The sequence below is a fragment of the Coregonus lavaretus genome (assembly GCF_964263955.1).
Source record: "Coregonus lavaretus genome assembly, chromosome: 3".
Classification (NCBI taxonomy): domain Eukaryota; kingdom Metazoa; phylum Chordata; class Actinopteri; order Salmoniformes; family Salmonidae; genus Coregonus; species Coregonus lavaretus.
Window position 1 is genome coordinate 51172213 of NC_139990.1, and position 23891 is coordinate 51196103.

The 23891-nt window shown below is 50.6% G+C and overlaps 1 protein-coding gene across 1 annotated transcript in view; it reads left to right on the forward strand.

Annotated features, from left to right (window-relative positions):
• Positions 1 to 23891, forward strand: part of LOC311112859 (uncharacterized protein) — a gene marked incomplete at its 3' end in the record, with an annotated part of 65388 nt that overhangs the window by 22493 nt on the left and 19004 nt on the right. Inside the window, 7 exon segments of the mRNA XM_084155995.1 lie at positions 5445 to 5653; positions 5655 to 5664; positions 6613 to 6765; positions 15626 to 15779; positions 16777 to 16902; positions 22004 to 22233; positions 22753 to 22913. Of these exon segments, the coding sequence (XP_084012121.1) occupies positions 5445 to 5653; positions 5655 to 5664; positions 6613 to 6765; positions 15626 to 15779; positions 16777 to 16902; positions 22004 to 22233; positions 22753 to 22913 (1043 nt within the window).

Sequence of the window (23891 nt, forward strand, 5' to 3'; positions counted from 1 at the left end):
ACGCTGCCAGGGACTCAAATCCTGCAGTGCCAGACGTGTCCCCCTGCTTAAGCCAGTACATGTCCAGACCCATCTGAAGTTTGCTAGAGTGCATTTGGATGATCCAGAAGAGGATTGGGAGAATGTCAGATGAAACCAAAATATAACTTTTTGGTAAAAACTCAACTCGTCGTGTTTGGAGGACAAAGAATGCTGAGTTGCATCCAAAGAACACCATACCTACTGTGAAGCATGGGGGTGGAAACATCATGCTTTGGGGCTGTTTTTCTGCAAAGGGACCAGGACGACTGATCCGTGTAAAGGAAAGAATGAATGGGGCCATGTATCGTGAGATTTTGAGTGAAAACCTCCTTCCATCAGCAAGGGCATTGAAGATGAAACTTGGCTGGGTCTTTCAGCATGACAATGATCCCAAACACACCGCCCGGGCAACGAAGGAGTGGCTTCGTAAGAAGCATTTCAAGGTCCTGGAGTGGCCTAGCCAGTCTCCAGATCTCAACCCCATAGAAAATCTTTGGCGGGAGTTGAAAGTCCGTATTGCCCAGCGACAGCCCCAAAACATCACTGCTCTAGAGGAGATCTGCATGGAGGAATGGGCCAAAATACCAGCAACAGTGTGTGAAAACCTTGTGAAGACTTACAGAAAACGTTTGACCTGTGTCATTGATAACAAAGGGTATATAACAAAGTATTGAGAAACTTTTGTTATTGACCAAATACTTATTTTCCACCATAATTTGCAAATAAATTCATAAAAAATCCTACAATGTGATTTTCTGGATTTTTTTTCTCATTTTCTCTGTCATAGTTGACGTGTACATATGATGAAAATTACAGGCCTCTCTCATATTTTTAAGTGGGAGAACTTGCACAATTGGTGGCTGACTAAATACTTTTTTTCCCCACTGTACATAGGCGTACAGAGGCACATTATCAGCAACCATCAGTCCTGTGTTCCAATGGCACGTTGTGTTTGCTAATCCAAGTTGATCATTTTAAAAGGCTAATTGATCATTAGAAAACCCTTTCGCAATTATGTTAGCACAGCTGAAAACTGTTGTGCTGATTAAAGAAGAAATAAAACGGGCCTTCTTGAGACTAGTTGAGTATCTGGAGCATCAGAAATTGTGGGTTCGATTACAGGCTCAAAATGACCAGAAACAAATAACTTTCTTCTGAAACTCTTCAGTCTATTCTTGTTCTGAGAAATGAAGGCTATTCCATGCGAGAAATTGCCAAGAAACTGAAGATCTCGTACAACGCTGTGTACTACTCCCTTCACAGAACAGCGTAAACTGGCTCTAACCAGAATAGAAAGAGGAGTGGGAGGCCCCGGTGCACAACTGAGCAAGAGGACAAATATATTAGAGTGTCTAGTTTGAGAAAAAGGCGCCTCACAGGTCCTCAACTGGCAGCTTCATAAATTTTTTATTTATTTTTTATTTTTTATTTAACCTTTATTTAACTAGGCAAGTCAGTTAAGAACAAATTCTTATTTACAATGACGGCCTACACCGGCCAAACCCGGACGACGCCCTATGCCTTAGACCGCTGCGCCACTCGGTACCCGCAAAACACCAGTCTCAATGTCAACAGTGAAGAGGCGACTCCGGGATGCTGACCTTCTAGGCAGAGTTGCAAAGAAAAAGCCATATCTCAGACTGCCCAATAAAAAGAAAATATTATGATGGGCAGACTGAGATATGGCTTTTTCTTTGCAACTCTGCCTAGAAGGTCAGCATCCCGGAGTCGCCTCTTCACTGTTGACGTTGAGACTAGTGTTTTGTGGGTACTATTTAATGAAGCTGCCAGTTGAGGACCTGTGAGGCGCTTTTTTCTCAAACTAGACACTCTAATGTATTTGTCCTCTTGCTCACTTGTGCACCGGGGCCTCCCACTCCTCTTTATATTCTGGTTAGAGCCAGTTTGCGCTGTCCTGTGAAGGGAGTAGTACACAGCGTTGTACGAGATCTTCAGTTTCTTGGCAATTTCTCGCATGGAATAGCCTTAATTTCTCAGAACAAGAATAGACTGAAGAGTTTCAGAAGAAAGTTATTTGTTTCTGGCCATTTTGAGCCTGTAATCGAACCCACAATTTCTGATACTCCAGATACTCAACTAGTCTCAAGAAGGCCCGTTTTATTGCTTCTTTAATCAGCACCACAGTTTTCAGCTGTGCTAACATAATTGCAAAAGGGTTTTCTAATGATCAATTAGTGTCACGCCCTGGCTCTGGGGACTCTTAAATGTTGAGCCAGGGTGTGGACTTGTTATGTTTAGTTTTCTATGGGTTTTGTTCTAGATCGTTTATTTCTATGTTGGCCAGGGTGGTTCCCAATCAGAGACAGCTGTAGCTCGTTGTCTCTGATTGGGGACCATACTTAGGCAGCCTTTTGGCATTTTAGTTTTGTGGGATCTTTTTCCGTTTGGTTTGTGTTATGACCTAGGACTTTGCGTATCGTTTTGTTGTTTTTGTTCGTGTTGTGTACACTTCAATAAAGTATGTACGCCTATCACGCTGCGCCTTGGTCCGCTTCTCATAACGATCGTGACAGAAGATCCCACCAAGAGAGGACCAAGCAGCGTGCCAAACAGGAGAGGTTGGAGATGTCCCAGGTGGGCGAATGGTGGTCTTGGGAGGACATATTCGCGGGCAGAGGGCCATGGGCAGAAGTAAAGGCCCAGGCAGGAGAGGAGAAACGGCGCCAACCGTGCCGACGACGGACACGCGAGAGGCAACCCCAAGTAAATTTTTTGGGGGGCACACGCCGTGGACGACGGGGCTGCTGGAGGCAGCTACAGGCCGCATCGGCAATCTAGGAGAGGAGGCCACCAGGTTTGGGGGGCTGGAAGGGTGGTTGGCGGAGCCTAGAGGTAGAGCAGAGCCAACTCCCCGTACACAGGCTAGGTAGCGTGAGACTGGGCAGGTTCCGTGGTATGCGGAGCCACGTACTGTGCTGCGAGTGTTCCGGCACAGTCCTGTACGTCCTGTGCTAGCACCACGCACGTGTCGTGCTAAGGTGGGCATGCAGCCAGGACGGAGTGTGCCGGCTCAATGCTCGTGGCCTCCAGTACCCCTCCTTGGTCCCGGATATCCTGCGCCAGTGCCACGTGCTGTAGTGCCAGTACGAGTGCACAGCCCTGTACGTCCTGTGCTGATGCCTCACACAGAGTGTGTGGAAATAGGCATTCAGCCAGACGGGTTGTGTCAGCTCTCCGCTCCAGACCTCCAGTCCGTCTCCACAGTCCAGCCCGGCCTGTTCCTGTCCCTCGCACCAAGCCTGTGGTGCGCGTTGCCAGCCCGGTCCGGCCTGTTCCTGTCCCTCGCACCAAGCCTGTGGTGCGCGTCGTCAGCCCGGTCCGGCCTGTTCCTGCTCCCCGCACCAAGCCTATGGTGCGTGTTCCCAGTCCAGCCCGGCCTGTTCCTGCTCCCCGCACCAAGCCAGTGGTGCGCGTCGCCAGCCCGGTCCGGCCTGTTCCTGTCCCTCGCACCAAGCCTGTGGTGCGCGTCGCCAGCCCGGTCCGGCCTGTTCCTGCTCCCCGCACCAAGCCAGTGGTGCGCGTCGTCAGCCCGGTCCGGCCCGTTCCTGCTCCCCGCACCAAGCCAGTGGTGCGCGTCGCCAGCCCGGTCCGGCCCGTTCCTGCTCCCCGCACCAAGCCAGTGGTGCGCGTCGTCAGCCCGGTCCGGCCCGTTCCTGCTCCCCGCACCAAGCCAGTGGTGCGCGTCGCCAGCCCGGTCCGGCCCGTTCCTGCTCCCCGCACCAAGCCAGTGGTGCGCGTCGTCAGCCCGGTCCGGCCCGTTCCTGCTCCCCGCACCAAGCCAGTGGTGCGCGTCGCCAGCCCGGTCCGGCCCGTTCCTGCTCCCCGCACCAAGCCAGTGGTGCGCGTCGTCAGTCCGGCACGGTCCGTGCCTGTTCCACCGGTGCCTGGTCCGGCACCGGTCAGCTGCTCCACTCCGGAGCCAGAGCAATCCGCTACACTGGTGTCCAGTCCAGCTCCGGCCAGCGGGGCCAGACCAGACCAGGGATGCTACGGGGGGGTAGAGGGAGAGTGGTGGTCACGCCCGGAGCCGGATCCGCCTCCGAGGCGGAATGCCCACCTGGCCCCTCCCCTGTTGTGTTTGGTTGGCGCGGTCGCTGTCCGCGCCTTTGGGGGGGGGGTACTGTCACGCCCTGGCTCTGGGGACTCTTAAATGTTGAGCCAGGGTGTGGACTTGTTATGTTTAGTTTTCTATGGGTTTTGTTCTAGATCGTTTATTTCTATGTTGGCCAGGGTGGTTCCCAATCAGAGATAGCTGTAGCTCGTTGTCTCTGATTGGGGACCATACTTAGGCAGCCTTTTGGCATTTTAGTTTTGTGGGATCTTGTTCCGTTTGGTTTGTGTTATGACCTAGGACTTCGCGTATCGTTTTGTTGTTTTTGTTTGTGTTGTGTACACTTCAATAAAGTATGTACGCCTATCCCGCTGCGCCTTGGTCCGCTTCTCATAACGATCGTGACAATTAGCCTTTTAAAATGATCAACTTGGATTAGCAAACACAACGTGCCATTGGAACACAGGATTGATGGTTGCTGATAATGGGGCTCTGTACGCCTATGTAGATATTCCATAAAAAAACACCCGTTTCCAGCTACAGTAGCCATTTACAACATTAACAATGTCTACACTGTATTTCTGATCAATTTGATGTTATTTTAATGGACAAAAAAATTGCTTTTCTTTCGAAAACAAGGACATTTCTAAGTGACCCCAAACTTTTGAATGGTAGTGTATATGTGTTGTGCAGCTGATCTAGTGGCTGGTTTATGTAGTTAAAGTTATTCAGTCAGAACATCAGCTTACCTTATATGGTACACTGTATTCAGTCACACGCTACAGTACTCCTTTTCCAGATCACTGCACTCAATAGTGACAAGACCAAGGCTTTAGACCTATGGAAAGTCCTCAGTTTGTAGGGAATACAGTTGTTCAGTTCTAGTGTGAGATCGTCTTTATGTGTCTCTCGTTGCTTCAATTGGAATAACTATTTTTGGCAATGTGTGGATTACTGCTATCTCAATACCCCTGGTTTGGCTGCTGTGTGTGTGTGTGTGTGTTTAAGTGTGTGTGTGTGTGTGTGTGTGTGGTTGAGAGAATCCTGGGTCTGAATGTTCTCTTCCTGTCTGGAGGTACTGTCTGTTGACTGTTTCTTCTGAAGGGGATGTGATTGAACGCTGGTGGAGGACCTGTGGTCTAAGTGTGGTCGAAATGCTGTCAGACCTGTTCTTTCTCTACTCACTGGTTCACATACAGTACAATACAATACACTGGATGGCACACTGTGTGTGTGTGTGTGTGAGGGTGTGTGTGTGTGTAACCCACTCCCTTCTCCTTCCCGGGGTTGGTTGATAAGAGAAAGGTGTGTGTGTGTGTCCTCTCTAACCCGCTCCCTTCTCTTTCCCCAGGTAGGGATGTGGGAGAACGGTAAGTTGGATTTGGTTTACCCAGCGTGGTCGCGTTATGGTCCGTTCCTCCAACCCCCCGATGGCGCCCAGCACCTGCGCGTGGTCACTCTGGAGGAACGTCCGTTTGTCATCGTGGAGCTGGCTGACGCCGCCTCCAACACCTGCATCAGAGACTCTGTACCCTGCCGACGACCCCTCAACGCCAGGTCAGAGGGCAGGGGTGAAGGGTCAAATTAGACAATTATGTTCCTGTCCAATACACAATAAAATTAATTCCTTACACTTCATCAGGGGACTGTCCAGGGTCTTGGAGGACACAGTAAAATACGGGTAATTCCCTAGTGACACACATACAGTAGCAACCAGACGCCCCTGGAGACAAACACATCAGCAAAATGGAACTGTCGTTTTTCAGAGATCGACCTTCGTAATATCAAGTGTCTCCAGTGTAATGATCACGTGGTGTCAACATATTACATATTCACTTCCATGGTGTATTGAACTCAAACAAATAACGTATTAACCCTCCACTCTCCACATAACCTCTCATCCTAATCGACAATGTAGTGTTGAGTGTGAGCCCAGATGGTATATGGGGTTATATGTGATTAAATTGAAGATATACTGTATGGGGGTTAAATTGGACACGAACACAATATAGCTGCAATAGAGGTCCACGCCTCACGGTTCACCACCTCTAGGAGGGATGAGAACAATTATCATGTGGCAGCACTATTTGACTCTCACTTAAAGGCATAATCCATAACTGTGATTTCCTGTATGGAGTGTTGCCCTGACTGAGGGGGAGGGTCTTAGCCAGTGTAAGAAAAAGAAGAAGAGAGACATTCTTTGTCTTAAATCAAACAACATATTTTAAATGTTATATATTCTCTCTCCCTCTCTCTCTCTCCCTCTCTCACGCTCTCTCTCTCTCTCTCTCTCTCTCTCTCTCTCTCTCTCTCTCTCTCTCTCTCTCTCTCTCGCTATCTATCTCTATTTCTTTCTCTCTCTCATGCTCTCTCTCACGTTCTCTCTCTCTCTTGCTCACTCTCTCTCTCTCTCTCTCTCTCTCTCTCTCTCTCTCTCTCTCTCGCTCTCTCTCTCTCTCTCTCTATCCTCTCCTCCACCTCGTCTCCCTCTTCCTTCCTCCTCCAGTATTCCTGTCCAGGATCCCCCAAAGAAACAGTGCTGTAAGGGTTTCTGCATCGACATCCTCAAGCGATTGGCCAAGATCGTGGGTTTCACCTACGACCTCTACCTGGTGACCAATGGGAAGCACGGGAAGAAGATTGACGGGGTGTGGAACGGCATGATTGGAGAGGTCTGTAAAACGTGACTGATTGATTAGACATTGGTAGGCTACAGTACGTTGTTCTTCTTGACCATAATGGTTGTTGGAAAAAGGTCAACGCTACTTTCCACAGCAGCTGTTGCCAGAGAGGAGAGGAGCACTGAGACTTGGCACACTGCCTGCTGCCATTACATTAGGGGGAGTCTCCATTTAAAAGGCCTGCTGTACGAATAACATTTGATTGATTGGATGACTGATGATTGATGGATTAGAGTGAGGTCACATGACGGGGGCCCTCCCGTTCAGAGGTCATGATGTATGGCAGTTAAGGACCTCGTAAGGTGGTTTTTCTTCCTGGTTGGAAGGTCAGGCTTGCTGTTTCTTAGTGTTTCGCTGTTGTGCGACTATAGCTCTGCATGAGAATGTACGTGTGTGTAGCTCTGAGCATGTGTTTGTGTTGTTCCTCAGTGTGTTTGTGTAGGTTGCTGTAGCTTAGTGTGTGTGTGTGTGTGTGTGTGTGTGTGCATGTGTATGTGTGTCTGTTGCTCTGTGTGTGTGTGTGTGTTTCGTTGGCTGTGTGTTGGCTGTGTATGTTCAAGCGTTCCCTGGCCTGTGCTGCTGCCTCCGGGGAAACCAGTTAAACGCTGGGTGTCACATCAATCACAGACAGAGTTATGGGACCTTAACCACAGCCAGCACTCACAGACAGACATCGTTTATTACACACACACACACACACACACACACACACACACACACACACACACACACACACACACACACACACACACACATACACACACACACACACACACACACACCCATACACACACACACACACACACACACCCATACACATACACACACACACACACACACACACACACACACATACACACAGACACACACACACATACATACACACAGGCACGCACTTACGCACACTTACATACATTTCCATTTTAGTCATTTAGCAGACGCTCTTATCCAAAGGCACTTACTCTCTCTCACACAGAAGCACGTATGCAACATTGACAAGCATGTGCACACATGAACACACACATGAACACACACATGAACACACACTGACACACACGGTCACACACTGACACACACTGACACACACTGACACACACTGACACACACTGACACACACGGTCACACACGGTCACACACTGACACACACTGACACACACTGACACACACTGACACACACGGACACACACTGACACACACTGACACACACTGACACACACTGACACACACGGTCACACACTGACACACACTGACACACACTGACACAGTCACAGACACCCCCTGGGTATTACAGCTCTTTTTCTGAGAGATAAACAGGGGGCTGTTGTTTCGGGAAAGTGTCCTGCACACACACACATACGTGAACAAAATCACACACACACACACACACACACACACACCGACACACACCGACACTCACAGACACACACAAACACTGTGAGCGAGCGGGATGGGGGGGGGGGGGGGGGGGGGGGGGGGGGGGGGGGGGGTGTTTGGGGGAAGTGTCCCGCTGCGCCTCCTCAGGTCCCACGGGGAACGCTGGTACAGCCTGGTTGTCATGGGAGCAGAAACAATCTCACTCCCTGCTCTACTTCCTCTTTATCTGTCATCTTTATGGCTTGAACCAGGGCCAATGGTGCTATCCACCTACATTCACATGCAAACGGATAAGTGCGTTTTATTTTCTCAGGCTAATTCTGGTCTTTTGATCAGATGTTCCAAAGCCTGCCGCTAATCCAGAGACTTGACAGAGGGGAGTGTGTGTTGTGTTGCTGCTCACTCCCCTTTTTCTGCTGATTTACTCTGAAATGAGGATGTGCCATGTCTAATGCAGATTAACATTTCACTTATTCAATCAGCCGACACAGCAGTTTTCAATTTAGATGGGGGCTAACTCACTTTGTGTGATGAAGAGATGTATAGGAGGAGACACGTGGATGGTGTTCACACTGTGTTGTAGCCCATTCAGCAGACTACATAAGGTGCTAACCCATATCTAGGGTCAGACAGGTTATAGGGCAGGGATCATCAACTAGATTCAGCCACGGGACGATTTGTTCTTGAGCGGATGGTCGGGGGGCCGGAATACAATTACAAATAATTTGTAGACTGCAAATTGACCGCAAGAAGCCCAAACAGATATAATTTTTGACTAAAACATAATCATTTCACACCTTGCTTACAAATGTATACGATCATGTCTCTCTATTAAGCGTGGGAATACTTGGGAACAGATTTCTTAAATTGAAATCACTTGGAGCTGATTGCCTGGTGTTTTTACAGTCTTTTATGTCCTACAATGAAAATTCCCCACCAATATTTTTTTGGTTGAAATTATATTTTCTTTGCTCAGAAAACTTGGGGGGCCAAATAAAACCACCCTTGGGCCAAATTCGGGCCGCGGGCCGCCAGTTCGGGAACCCTGTTATAGGTGTAGGGACGAGGCGAAGGAGGATAGGGGTTGTTTTTAGACCTGTGTTATAATAGTGTGTTATAAGGCCAGTGTACCCCTCTATCTCTCTGACTGTAGTTTCTCCTATAATACTGTGTTATAAGGCCAGTGTACCACTCTATCTCTCTGACTGTAGTTTCTCCTATAATACTGTGTTATAAGGCCAGTGTACCCCTCTATCTCTCTGACTGTAGTTTCTCCTATAATACTGTGTTATAAGGTCAGTGTACCCCTCTATCTCTCTGACTGTAGTTTCTCCTATAATACTGTGTTATAACGCCAGTGTACTCCTCTATCTCTCTGACTGTAGTTTATCCTATAATACTGTGTTATAAGGCCAGTGTACCCCTCTATCTCTCTGACTGTAGTTTCTCCTATAATATTGTGTTATAAGGCCAGTGTACTCCTCTATCTCTCTGACTGTAGTTTATCCTATAATACTGTGTTATAAGGCCAGTGTACCCCTCTATCTCTCTGACTGTAGTTTCTCCTATAATAATGTGTTATAAGGCCAGTGTACTCTTCTATCTCTCTGACTGTAGTTTCTCCTATAATACTGTGTTATAAGGCCAGTGTACCCCTCTATCTCTCTGACTGTAGTTTCTCCTATAATACTGTGTTATAAGGCCAGTGTACTCCTCTATCTCTCTGACTGTAGTTTCTCCTATAATTATGTGTTAAAGGCCAGTGTACCCCTCTATCTCTCTGACTGTAGTTTCTCCTATAATACTGTGTTATAAGGCCAGTGTACCCCTCTATCTCTCTGACTGTAGTTTCTCCTATAATACTGTGTTATAAGGCCAGTGTACTCCTCTATCTCTCTGACTGTAGTTTCTCCTATAATACTGTGTTATAAGGCCAGTGTACCCCTCTATCTCTCTGACTGTAGTTTCTCCTATAATACTGTGTTATAAGGCCAGTGTACTCCTCTATCTCTCTGACTGTAGTTTCTCCTATAATACTGTGTTATAACGCCAGTGTACTCCTCTATCTCTCTGACTGTAGTTTCTCCTATAATACTGTGTTATAAGGCCAGTGTACTCCTCTTGTCACGGATTCAGCCGAGGCTGCTCCTCCTCCTTGCTCGGGCAGGCTTCGGCGTTCGTCGTCCCCGGAGTACTAGCTACTGCCGATCGATGTTTCGGTGTTTGTCTTGTTTGGTCTTTATTGTTTACACCTGTTTCCTATTATGTTGTATTGTATTCCCTATATTACCCCCTGTCTCTCATTGGTTATTGTGTGTGATTGTTCTTTGTCATTCTGGCAGTTGCTTTGGTGTACGGGTTATTGTGTTTTCCTCCCTGTTTGGAGGTTTGTTGTTTTTGCACTATATTTACTGTGTTCAGTAAAAGTACGTTGCCAGCCGCTCTGTGTCCTGCGTTTGACTTCGCTGACCGCATACACGTCGCGTGACAGAATCACACACCTAGACATGGAGTCAGCAGGAGCGGCGGTGCCATGGAACGGGTGGTGAACACCATGGAGCGATGGGAAAGAGGAGGTTTGCCCACACCTCCTCCGACGATACCACCACCATCAGCTATACCCATCGCTTCACCTCCGGGGTCCAGTGGGATTCGGCTCTCGCTCCTGAGGGCTTATGATGGCACAGCGGCCGGGTGTCAGGAATTTCCTGCTCCAAGTGGAACTCTACCTGGCAACCATCCACCCGGTGCCCTCGGGATACGAGAGCGTGTCCGCCCTCATCTCCTGTCTGTCCGGCAAGGCGCTGGAGTGGGCCAACGCCGAGTGGGGGGGAATAGACGCCGCTACAGTCAACTATGCGGAGTTCACCCGCTGCTTCAGGGCGGTGTTCGATCATCCCCCCGAGGGGAAGGCGGCGGGTGAGCGTCTGTTCCACCTCAGACAGGGGAAGAGGAGCGCGCAGGAGTTCGCACTGGACTTCCGGACTCTGGCTGCCAACGCGGGATGGAATGAGAGGGCCCTCATCGACCACTACAGGTGTAGCCTGAGGGAGGACGTGCGTCGGGAATTAGCCTGCAGGGACACCAACCTAAGCTTCGATCAGCTGGTGGACATGTCGATTCGCCTAGATACCCTGTTGGCTACCCGCGGACGTCCGGAGTCGGGGCCGTCCATTCCATCCCCCAGCACTTCCGAGCCGAGCCCTATGGAGCTCGGGGGTGCTGGTGCTAGGGAGACCAGGAGAGAGACCAGAAGAGAGGCCGTCCCCTGCACCAACTGTGGCCGCAGAGGACACACTGCGGTTTCGGTGCTGGGGAGGGTCTCCTAGGAATCGAGGCAGTAGGCAGCGCACTGATGAGTCATTCCAGGTGAGTAAGCACCCAACTCACCCAGAGCTCTCTGTTGCGCATATGTGTATTAAAGTTGTGTTTCCCGAGGTTTCTCCTCACTCCCAGCATAAGGTGCTAGTAGATTCAGGCGCAGCTGGGAATTTTATCGATCGCCGGTTCACGTATAAGTTAGGGATTCCTATTGTACCAGTTGATGTGCCCTTCCCCATCCATGCCCTAGATAGCTGCCCTTTGGGGTCGGGATTGATTAGGGAGGTCACAGCGCCACTTAAGATGAAGACGCAGGAGGGCCATGAGGAGATTATACGGTTATATTTGATTGATTCTCCTGCGTTTCCCGTGGTGTTGGGGCTTCCCTGGTTAACATCTCATGACCCCAACATTTCATGGCAACAGAGGGCTCTCAAGGGATGGTCGGGCGGTGTGTAGGTGTTTCCGTAGGGGCAACGACGGTGGAAAGCCCGAACCAAGTTCCCACCATGCACATTCCTCCTGAGTATGCCGATTTGGCACTCGCCTTCTGTAAAAAGAAGGCGACTCAATTACCACCTCATCGACAGGGGGATTGTGCGATAGACCTCCAGGTAGGCGCTGCGCTTCCTCGTAGTCATGTGTATCCTCTGTCTCAGGAGGAGACGGCAGCTATGGAGACATATGTCACCGAATCTCTAAGACAGGGATACATACGATCGTCCACTTCCCCTGCGTCCTCGAGTTTCTTTTTTGTGAAGAAGAAGGATGGGGGTTTATGCCCGTGTATTGATTACCGTGGTCTCACTCAGATTACAATCAAATACAGCTATCCTCTCCCTCTGATTGCTAGTATGACGGAGTCATTACACGGGGCGCGATTCTTCACAAAATTGGATCTCAGGAGCGCGTACAACCTGGTGCGCATTAGGGAGGGAGATGAGTGGAAGACAGCATTCAGTACCACCTCGGGTCACTATGAGTACCTCGTCATGCCATACGGTTTAATGAATGCTCCTTCAGTCTTCCAATCGTTTGTGGACGAGATTTTCCGGGATTTGCATGGACAGGGTGTAGTGGTGTATATTGATGACATTCTAATATACTCCGCTACACGAGCCGAGCATGTGTCCCTGGTGCATCGGGTGCTTGGTAGACTGTTGGAGCATGACCTGTATGCGAAGGCGGAGAAATGTCTGTTTTTCCAGGAGTCCATCTCCTTCCTGGGACATCGGTTGTCCGCGTCAGGGGTGGAGATGGAGATTGACCGCGTTTCAGCCGTGCGTAATTGGCCGACTCCCACCACGGTGAAGGAGGTGCAGCGGTTCTTGGGTTTTGCCAATTACTACCGGAGGTTTATCCGGGGCTTTGGACAGGTAGCAGTTCCCATCACCTCCCTGCTAAAGGGGGGCCCGGTGCGTCTGCAGTGGTCGGCTGAGGCGGACAGGGCGTTTAGACTGAAGGACCTGTTCACCTCGGCTCCGGTGCTGGCACATCCGGATCCCTCTTTGGCGTTCCAAGTTGAGGTGGATGCGTCCGAGGCGGGGATCGGTGCTATACTGTCTCAGCGCTTGGGTACGCCACCAAAACTCTGCCCCTGTGCTTTCTATTCTAAGAAGCTCAGTCCGGCGGAGCGCAAATGACGTGGGGGACAGGGAGCAGCTAGCGGTGGTTCAAGCCCTGAAGGTGTGGAGGCATTGGCTTGAGGGGGCTAAACACCATTTTCTCATTCTGACTGACCATCGTAACCTGGAGTACATCCGGGCAGCGAGGAGACTGAACCCTCGCCAGGCTAGGTGGGCCATATTTCTTACCCGATTTGTATTTAAGCTCACCTATAGACCAGGGTCACAGAACGCTAAGGCAGACGCCCTGTCCCGACGATATGACACAGAGGAGAGGTCCATTGAGCCCACTCCCATACTTCCGGAGTCTTGTCTGGTGGCACCGGTGGTGTGGGAGGTCGATGCGGACATCGAGCGGGCGTTACGTGCCGACCCTACTCCCCCACAGTGTCCAGAGGGACGGAAGTACGTGCCGCTCGAGGTTCGTGATCGACTGATATATTGGGCTCACACGTCACCCTCCTCTGGTCATCCTGGTATTGGTCGGACAGTGCACTGCCTTAGTGGGAAGTACTGGTGGCCCACTTTAGCTAGGGACGTGAGGGTTTACGTTTCCTCCTGCTCGGTGTGCGCCCAGTGTAAGGCGCCTAGACACCTGCCCAGAGGGAAGTTACAACCCCTACCCGTTCCACAACGGCCGTGGTCTCACCTATCGGTGGATTTTGTCATGGACCTTCCCCCCTCCCAGGGGAACACTACGATCTTGGTCGTTGTGGATCGGTTTTCTAAGGCCAGCTGTTTCATTCCTATGCCAGGTCTCCCTACAGCCCTACAAACTGCCGACGCCCTGTTTACTCACGTCTTCCGGCACTACGGGGTGCCTGAGGATATAGTGTCTGATCGGGGTCCCCAGTTCACCTCTAGAATCTGGAGGGCGTTTATGGAACGTCTGGGGGTCTTGATTAACCTTACCTCAGGTTTTCACCCTGAGAGTAATGGGCAGGTGGAGAGAGTAAACCAGGATGTGGGTAGGTTTCTGAGGTCCTATTGCCAGGACCGGCAGGAGGAGTGGTCGGGGTATATCCCCTGGGCAGAGATAGCCCAAAACTCACTCCGCCACTCCTCTACTAATCTTCCGCCTTTTCAGTGTGTGCTGGGTTATCAGCCGGTCCTGGCACCCTGGCATCAGAGCCAGATCGAAGCCCCTGCGGTGGATGAGTGGTTTCGGCGCTCGGAAGAAACATGGAACGCTGCGCATGTCCATCTGCAGCGGGCCATCAGGCGGAAAAAGGCAGGCGCCGATCACCACCGCAGTGAGGCTCCGGTGTATGCACCGGGAGATCGGGTCTGGCTCTCGACCCGAAATCTGCCCCTTCGCCTGCCCTGCCGGAAGCTGGGTCGGCGGTTTGTGGGGTCATTTAAAGTCCTGAGGAGATTGAACGAGGTATGTTATAGGTTACAACTGCCCATTAATTACCGCATTAACCCCTCGTTCCATGTGTCTCTCCTCAGGCCGGTGGTAGCTGGTCCACTCCAGGAGAATGAGGTACGAGAGGCTCCTCCACCCCCACTAGACATCGAGGGGGCTCCGGCGTACTCAGTCCGGTCCATCTTGGATTCGAGGCGTCGGATGGGGGGTCTGCAGTATCTCGTGGAGTGGGAGGGGTACGGTCCGGGGGAACGGTGCTGGGTCCCTAGGAGGGACATCCTAGATCCCTCCCTGTTGAGGGATTTCCACCGGAGTCATCCGACTCGCCCTGCTCCGCGTCCTCCTGGCCGTCCCCGAGGCCGGGGTCGGCGCACGGCTGGAGCCGCGCGTCAAGGGGGGGGGTACTGTCACGGATTCAGCCGAGGCTGCTCCTCCTCCTTGCTCGGGCAGGCTTCGGCGTTCGTCGTCCCCGGAGTACTAGCTACTGCCGATCGATGTTTCGGTGTTTGTCTTGTTTGTTCTTTATTGTTTACACCTGTTTCCTATTATGTTGTATTGTATTCCCTATATTACCCCCTGTCTCTCATTGGTTATTGTGTGTGATTGTTCTTTGTCATTCCGGCAGTTGCTTTGGTGTACGGGTTATTGTGTTTTCCTCCCTGTTTGGAGGTTTGTTGTTTTTGCACTATATTTACTGTGTTCAGTAAAAGTACGTTGCCAGCCGCTCTGTGTCCTGCGTTTGACTTCGCTGACCGCATACACGTCGCGTGACACCTCTATCTCTCTGACTGTAGTTTCTCCTATAATACAGTGTTATAAGGCCAGTGTACCCCTCTATCTCTCTGACTGTAGTTTCTCCTATAATACTGTGTTATAAGGCCAGTGTACCCCTCTATCTCTCTGACTGTAGTTTCTCCTATAATACTGTGTTATAACGCCAGTGTACCCTTCTATCTCTCTGACTGTAGTTTCTCCTATAATATTGTGTTATAAGGCCAGTGTACTCCTCTATCTCTCTGACTGTAGTTTATCCTATAATACTGTGTTATAAGGCCAGTGTACCCCTCTATCTCTCTGACTGTAGTTTCTCCTATAATACTGTGTTATAAGGCCAGTGTACCCCTCTATCTCCCTGACTGTAGTTTCTCCTCCCGTCCATCAGGTGGTGGGACAGCGAGCGGACATGGCCATCGGCTCCCTCACCATCAACGAGGAGAGGTCAGAGGTCGTGGATTTCTCCGTCCCCTTCGTGGAGACAGGCATCAGCGTCATGGTCTCCCGTAGCAACGGAACCGTCTCACCCTCTGCCTTCCTGGGTGAGTGAAGGAACTGATGACTGATGAGGTTGAAGTTCATCTGGACACTATTGACGGTCCAGGTGGAAATGAAATAATCCCTGTCCTTACCTCGACCCCCCCCCCCAAAAAAAATATTATATTTTTTACAATTCCTGAACCAACACTTGCACTTGACACTCCCCCTCCCTTTCTAGCTCTAACTTTGCTGATAGCTACTTTATTGAGGAAAATTGTACCTACCATGACTGTGATATGCGGTTGTCCCACCTAGCTGCTGTATCTTAAGATGAATGCACTAACTGTCACTCTGGATAAGAGAGTCTGCTGAATGACAAAAATGAAAACATGTAAAATGTAAATGTATGCACTGATCTAGGATCAGCTTACCCTCTCCCAATTCAAAAGTGTTGTGGTTCAATCTTTACTTGCCTTCGTTGTTACTTTCCCAGTTTGTCACGTCATCTCAGCTTATACTTCCACTCTGTCAGCAGGTGAAATACTTTTTTAGATTGAATTACAGTGAACTGAATGGACTGGAAGACACAAAAACACTGGAGTAGTGAGTCATGCTGTGTTAGCTAGCTGGTTTGTTTGCTCGCGGAGCTCTGTAACTTAGATTTATTTGGCCTCTGATGGATTCTCAGTCGCTTCTATCAACAATGTGTTCTAAGTTGTGTTTATACTGACTGTCTCTCCTCTCCTCTCCTCTCCTCTCCTCTCCTCTCCTCTCCTCTCCTCTCCTCTCCTCTCCTCTCCTCTCCTCTCCTCTCCTCTCCTCTCCTCTCCTCTCCTCTCTGTCTCTCCTCTCTGTCTCTCCTCTCCTCTCTGTCTCTCCTCTCCTCTCCTCTCCTCTCCTCTCCTCTCCTCTCCTCTCCTCTCCTCTCCTCTCCTCTCCTCTCCTCTCCTCTCCTCTCCTCTCCTCTCCTCTCCTCTCCTCTCCTCTCCTCTCCTCTCCTCTCCTCTCCTCTCCTCTCCTCTCCTCTCCTGTCCTGTCCTGTCCTGTCCTGTCCCTCAGAGCCCTACAGTCCAGCGGTGTGGGTGATGATGTTCGTCATGTGCCTGACCGTGGTGGCTGTGACCGTCTTCATATTTGAGTTCTTCAGTCCGGTCGGCTACAACCGCAGTCTTTCCAGCGGAAAGAGTAAGTGACGGAGTTCCATTAGAAAGAGCCTATGCTAGGTCCATGTTTGGTAGCCATGTTGTTTCCTAGGTGACTGAATGGATACACAATTCCATACAGTTGTTCTATATGTTCAGTGTCTCATAGATCACTGAGAAATGTTGCTTTAAGAATCAAGTGACTGAACATTCCAGAGTACCCTCCCTACACAGTATTTGTCTGATGTACATTTCCATCACTAACAGACATTTCTATGCCTTGTTTGTGCTGTTGTTGTTGTTGGTTGGTCAGTCAATCAAGTATCACTGCAGAAAAATAGATTGGTATGAAAGTGTGTGTATCTGTCACGCCCTGACATAGAGATCTCTAGTTGGTTTGGTCAGGGTGTGAAATTCTAGGTGTAGATCTATGTTATCTATGTCTATGTTGGCAGGGTGTGGTTCCCAATCAGAGGCAGCTGTCGATCGGGCACACGGAGTGGTCGACGAAGCAGCAGGAGGCCGTGAAAAGGCTGACTGTGGAGGAGGAGGAGGCCGCTATAGTATAGTAGGTCCAAGACCTGCAGCTCAGCAGTCTGAGAGAGGAGACCACCACATTGCGGGGGCTGTTAGCTCAGAGGGAGCAGGAGTTCTCCCTTCAGAGGGAGGCGCTACAGGAGGCTCACAGGGAGAAGGAGTCAGTGGATGCACTGAGAGAGGAGTTGGCCAGGCAACAGGAGGAGCTGAGAGAGGAGTTAACCCTTCAGCAGCAGAGAGCTCAGTACTTAGAGCAGAGGCTGGCGAAGCAAGGTTGCAGAGCAGAGCCAACTCCCCTCACTCGCTTTGAGGAGCGTGTGACCGTGCAGGCACCAGGCTATGCCCCGGCGTTGCGCACTGTGCCGCCAGGGCGCCGGTGGAGCGGACAGCTCTGGCACTGGAGTGGAGACACTGACCGGAGCTGAACTGGACCCCTGTGGAGCGGACTGCTCTGGCTCTGGACTAGAGCAGCTGACCGGGGCTGGACTAGGCACCGGTGGAGTGGACTGCTCCACTCCAGTGCCAGAGCAGTCCACTCCACCGGTGCCCATTCCAGCTCCGGTCAACTGCTCCACTCCAGTGCCAGAGCAGTCCGCTCCACCGGTGCCTAGTCTAGCTCCGGTCAGCTGCTCCCCTCCAGTGCCAGAGTAGTCCGCTCCACCGGTGCCCAGTCCAGCTCCGGTTAGCTGCTCCAGTCCAATGCCAGAGCAGTCTGCTCCACCGGTGCCTAGTCCAGCTCCGGTTAGCTGCTCCAGTCCCATGCCAGAGCAGTCCGGGTCCGGTCGTCTACTCTCCCACACCAGGGTCCAGACAGGACTTGGTGCATCGCGGGAGGACTGCAGAGCCGGAACCAGATGTCGGTCCCTCTCCAGGGTCAAGGGGTCCCACACCAGGGTCCAGACAGGACTTGTTGCATCATGGGAGGACTGCCGAGCCGGAACCAGACGTCGGCCCCTCTCCAGGGTCAAGGGCTCCCACACCAGGGTCCAGACAGGGCTTGGTGCATTGTGGGAGGACGGAGAGGGGAAGCATCGCGCCGGGGTCCAGACCGGACCAGGTGTGCAACGGGGAGCCAGAAAAGGAGAGGACAGTAAGGTGGACGTCGCGCCCGGAGCTGGAGCCGCCACCGAGGCTAAATGCCCACCCGGACCCTCCCCTAATGAGTCAGTTTTGCGGCCGGAGTCCGCACCTTTGGGGGGGGGTACTGTCACGCCCTGATATAGAGATCTCTAGTTGGTTTGGTCAGGGTGTGAAATTCTAGGTGTAGATCTATGTTATCTATGTCTATGTTGGCAGGGTGTGGTTCCCAATCAGAGGCAGCTGTTGATCGTTGTCTCTGATTGGGGATCATACTTAGGTAGCCATTTTGCCTACCTTTAGTTGTGGGATCTTGTTTCTGTGTGTTTGGCTTGTTTGATGTATAGCCTTTAGAACTTCACGTTCAGTTGCTTTGTTATTTTGTAGAGTGTTTAATATTAACATTAAACATGTACGCATACCACGCTGCACCTTGGTCCAATCATTTACACAACGAACGTGACAGAAGATCCCACCACCAACGGACCAAGCAGCGTGAACAGGAAGAGCAGACAACATGGACATGGGAGGATATTTTGGACGGTAAGGGATCCTGGACTTGGGAAGAGATCCAGGCAGGTATGGATCGCCTTCCTTGGGAGCAGAGGGAGACAGCGAGAAAGGATAAACGGCGAATCCGAAGTGCACAACGACGAAGGAGGCCCGAGAGGCAACCCCAAGAAAAAATTTGGGGGGGGGCACACGGGTGGTCGACGAAGCAGCAGGAGGCCGTGAAAAGGCTGACTCGAGAGGAGGAGGAGGCCGCTATAGTAGAGGCCCTCCAAGACCTGCAGCTCAGCAGTCTGAGAGAGGAGACCACCACATTGCGGGGGCTGTTAGCTCAGAGGGAGCAGGAGTTCTCCCTTCAGAGGGAGGCGCTACAGGAGGCTCACAGGGAGAAGAAGTCAGTGGATGCACTGAGAGAGGAGTTGGCAAGGCAACAGGAGGAGCTGAGAGAGGAGTTAACCCTTCAGCAGCAGAGAGCTCAGTACTTAGAGCAGAGGCTGGCGAAGCCAGGTTGCAGAGCAGAGCCAACTCCCCGCACTCGCTTTGAGGAGCGTGTGACCGTGCAGGCACCAGGCTATGCGCCGCCGTTGCGCACTGTGCCGCCAGGGCGCCTTCACAGACCCGTGGTGCGTGTCTCCAGCCCGGTGCGCCCCGTACCTGCTTCTCGCACCAAACCAGTGGTGCGTGTCCCTAGCCCGGTACGGCACGTACCTGCTCCTCGCACCAAACCAGTGGTGCGTGTCTCCAGCCCGGTGCGCCCCGTACCTGCTCCTCGCACCAGACCAGTGGTGCGTGTCCCTAGCCCGGTACGGCCCGTGCCTGCTCCTCGCACCAGACCTGTGGTGTGTGGCCCCAGCCCGGTACGGTCCAGTCCAGGGTCAGAGCAGTCTGCTCCACCGGTGCCTAGTCCAGCTCCGGTCAGCTGCTCCACTCCAGTGCCAGAGCAGTCCGCTCCACCGGTGTCCATTCCAGCTCCGGTCAATTGCTCCACTCCAGTGCCAGAGCAGTCCGCTCCACCGGTGCCCATTCCAGCTCCGATCAACTGCTCCACTCCAGTGCCAGAGCAGTCCGCTCCACCGGTGCCTAGTCCAGCTCCGGTTAGCTGCTCCAGTCCAATGCCAGAGCAGTCCGCTCCACCGGTGCCTAGTCCAGCTCCGGTTAGCTGCTCCAGTCCCATGCCAGAGCAGTCCACTCCACCGGTGCCTAGTCCAGCCCCGGTCAGCTGCTCTAGTCCAGAGCCAGAGCAGTCCGCTCCACCGGGGTCCAGTTCAGCTCCGGTCAGCGTCTCCACTCCAGTGCCAGAGCTGTCCGCTCCACCGGTGCCCAGTCCGGGTCCGGTCGTCTACTCTCCCACACTGTTACGCCCTGACATAGAGATCTCTAGTTGGTTTGGTCAGGGTGTGAAATTCTAGGTGTAGATCTATGTTATCTATGTCTATGTTGGCAGGGTGTGGTTCCCAATCAGAGGCAGCTGTCGATCGTTGTCTCTGATTGGGGATCATACTTAGGTAGCCATTTTGCCTACCTTTAGATGTGGGATCTTGTTTCTGTGTGTTTGGCTTGTTTGATGTATAGCCTTTAGAACTTCACGTTCAGTTGCTTTGTTATTTTGTAGAGTGTTTAATATTAACATTAAACATGTACGCATACCACGCTGCACCTTGGTCCAATCCTTTACACAACGAACGTGACAGTATCAGAGCATGGAAACCAATACTTTCTCTCATATGTTGCATTGCAGCCCTATATTTTTAATATTGAAGCAGACATATATTATTCAGCAGTCTAGTTTGCACCGCTGTCATATTCTGTATGCTTCCCGCCTCTGTCCGATACCTCCGCGCTCTTTCTCCTTCTCTCTCTTCTCTCTCTTAGGTCTCTCTCTCTCGCTTTCTCTCGCTCTCTTGCTCTCTCTCTCTCTCTCTCTCTATTTCTCTTTCTCTCTTTTTTCTCTCTCTTTTTTCTTTCTCTCTCTCTCTCCCATATTTTACTGCATGGCTGCTGAGCTGTACATATTTTACCTCTCTGTCCTCCTCTCACACATTCCCTTCATCTCTCTTGTCTCTCATCCCTTTCTCCTGTCGTTTAAAATAAGGGTTCTAGTGTTCGATCTTGGTGAAGATTTTACCATGAGTGGTGAAATTAAGTGTATGATTACATCTCAGTGTTGAAAGCGGTGGTGTTCAATATTTATTGACAGTGCTTGAGAGGGAATCCGCAAGGTATTATTTACTTATATCAAATCAAAGTTTATATGTCACGTGCACCGAAATGCTTACTTTCAAGCTCTTCATCATCAATGCAGTGTTCCATATCAAAGGTAAAGAAATAGAACATCCAGAATAGGATCAATACTAGGTCAGATCAAATAAAAACACACAAGAAATAAAACACAAGAATGTACACTATATACAAGGTCAGTACCAATACCTTATCATAAGGCATAGATCAATCATTCCAGTTTTCTTTTGGATATTTAGTTCATCTTGAGTGGAACAATATTGGCCATAATGTTGATTAGAGTGTTATATACAGTAAAATGGGTTGAATACACTGTTGTTGTTGAGTCCAAAACTACAGCACTGGTTTGTCCACTACTGAGTGTATTAAAGGGATACTGTACTTCGGATTTTGCCAATGAGGCCCTTTATCTACTTCCCCAGATTCAGATTAACTGGTGGATACTATTTCTATGTCTCGGTGTCCAGTATGAAGGAAGTTAGAGGGGGTTTCACGAGCCAATGCTAACTAGCGTTAGCGCAATGACTGGAAGTCTATTGGTATCTGCTAGCATGCTAGTATCCCTTTAACACTGCATGCCTTCATTTAAAGTTCTATTGAGATGACTATTGACTGAATGCAGTCATACCTTTCCAGTGAGGCACTCTCCTCCTCCTTTTCCCTCATGTCCTCCCTCTCTCTCTCCCTCATACCCCACCCCACCAAACTCCTTCTCTGCCCCAACCCTGCTCTCCCCCCACCCCCTCCTCTCCCTCTATCCTTCTCACCCTCTCTCCATCCAGAGGCAGGAGGCTCTACGTTCACCATAGGAAAGTCTGTGTGGCTGCTGTGGGCCATCGTGTTCAATAACTCGGTCCCGGTGGAGAACCCCAGAGGAACCACCAGTAAGATCATGGTGCTGATCTGGGCCTTCTTCGCTGTCATCTTCCTGGCTTCCTACACAGCCAACCTGGCTGCCTTCATGATCCAGGAGGAGTACATAGACACTGTCTCTGGACTCTCAGACAAAAAGGTAAACATAGAAGAATGATGGTGTGGTTTTTTGTAAGGTGGGTAAGGGTTATAGTTACTTGGCAAAGGGTTCAATTCTGATGTACCAATGCTCAAAATATGTTCAGTTTGATACGAATTGCACTCGCAAGCACACTTTTCTGTCCAGGCACCCTCCTCTCTCTCTCTCTCTCTCTCTCTCTCTCTCTCTCTCTCTCTCTCTCTCTCTCTCTCTCTCTCTCTCTCTCTCTCTCTCTCTCTCTCTCTCTCTCTCTCTCTCTGCTTTCTGCTTTCTGATGTTCAATGTTTTGGTTGAATATGATAGCATGTGCTTTATGGTCAATACTTTGTTGTAGTGATACTGCTCAGTGTTATGGTGATTGGACATGGCTAGAGATTTTATTTTAGATTTCTGGATTCATACTGTTTATGTGGTTTGGTCTCTATGGTTCTCTGATGTAAAAAACATAGGGCCACTGTTTCTTCATAAAATAGGGATGTTTAGCCCAACTCAAACTCTCCTTCCTCAACTCTTTTTCAGTTCCAGCACCCCACAGAGCAGTACCCCCCTCTGAAGTTTGGCACGGTGCCCAACGGGAGTACGGAGAAGAACATCCGCAGTAACTACCCTGGCATGCACCATTACATGGTCAAATATAACCAGAGAGGGGTGGAGGACGCCATTAACAACCTCAAGACTGGGTCTGTCTTTCTTTCTGTCCCCTCTGGAATCTGAACTACTGTATGTCTATGGGAGGATGATCCCCTCATTCTCACTCTTTTCCCTAAACTTCACTCTCACAATATCAACCTCTCACCCTAAAGCTTCCTCTATGACCCCTCTCTCCTTATCCTAATGTCTGGTTACATTCTATCTCTTTTTTACTCTCTCTCTCTCTCTCTCTCTCTCTCTCTCTCTCTCTCTCTCTCTCTCTCTCTCTCTCTCTCTCTCTCTCTCTCTCTCTCTTTCTCTCTCTCTCTATCTCTGTCTCTCTCTTTTTCTCCCCCCTCTCTCTCGCTCTCACTCTCTCGCTTTCTCTCTTTCTCTCTCTGTCCCACTCTGTATTACAGAAATAGTAAAATACTTCCCCCCTCTCCTCTACCCTCTCCTCTCCTTCTCTCCATCTCTCTCCACCACTCTCTCCTCTCCTACTTTCTTCATCTCTCCCCTCTACCCTCTCCTCTCCTTCTCTCTCCATCTCTCTCCTCTACTCTCTCTTCTCCTCTCTCCATCTCTCTCCTCTCCTCTCTCTATCTCTCTCCTCTCCTCTCTCCATCTCTCCCCTCTCCCCTCTCCCCTCTCCCCTCTCCACTCCTTCTCTCTCCATCTCTCTCCTCTACTCTCTCCTCTACTCTCTCCATCTCTCTCCTCTACTCTCTCCTCTCCTTCTCTCTCCATCTCTCCCCTCTACCCTCTCCTCTCCTTCTCTCTCCATCTCTCTCCTCTACTCACTCCTCTCCTCTCTCCATCTTTCCCCTCTACCTTCTCCTCTCATTCTCTCTGCATCCCTCTCCTCTTTTCCCCTATCCTCTCTTCCTCTCTTGTTAAATCTGCATCATATGTCTGGTGGGTTGGATCATCCTTACAGTTTACTGTCACTAAGCCCCTGTCATCATCTCTCCCCCTATTGCCCCGCCACCCCATTTATAGTACACTGTTCATGTGCTGGGAATGAGATG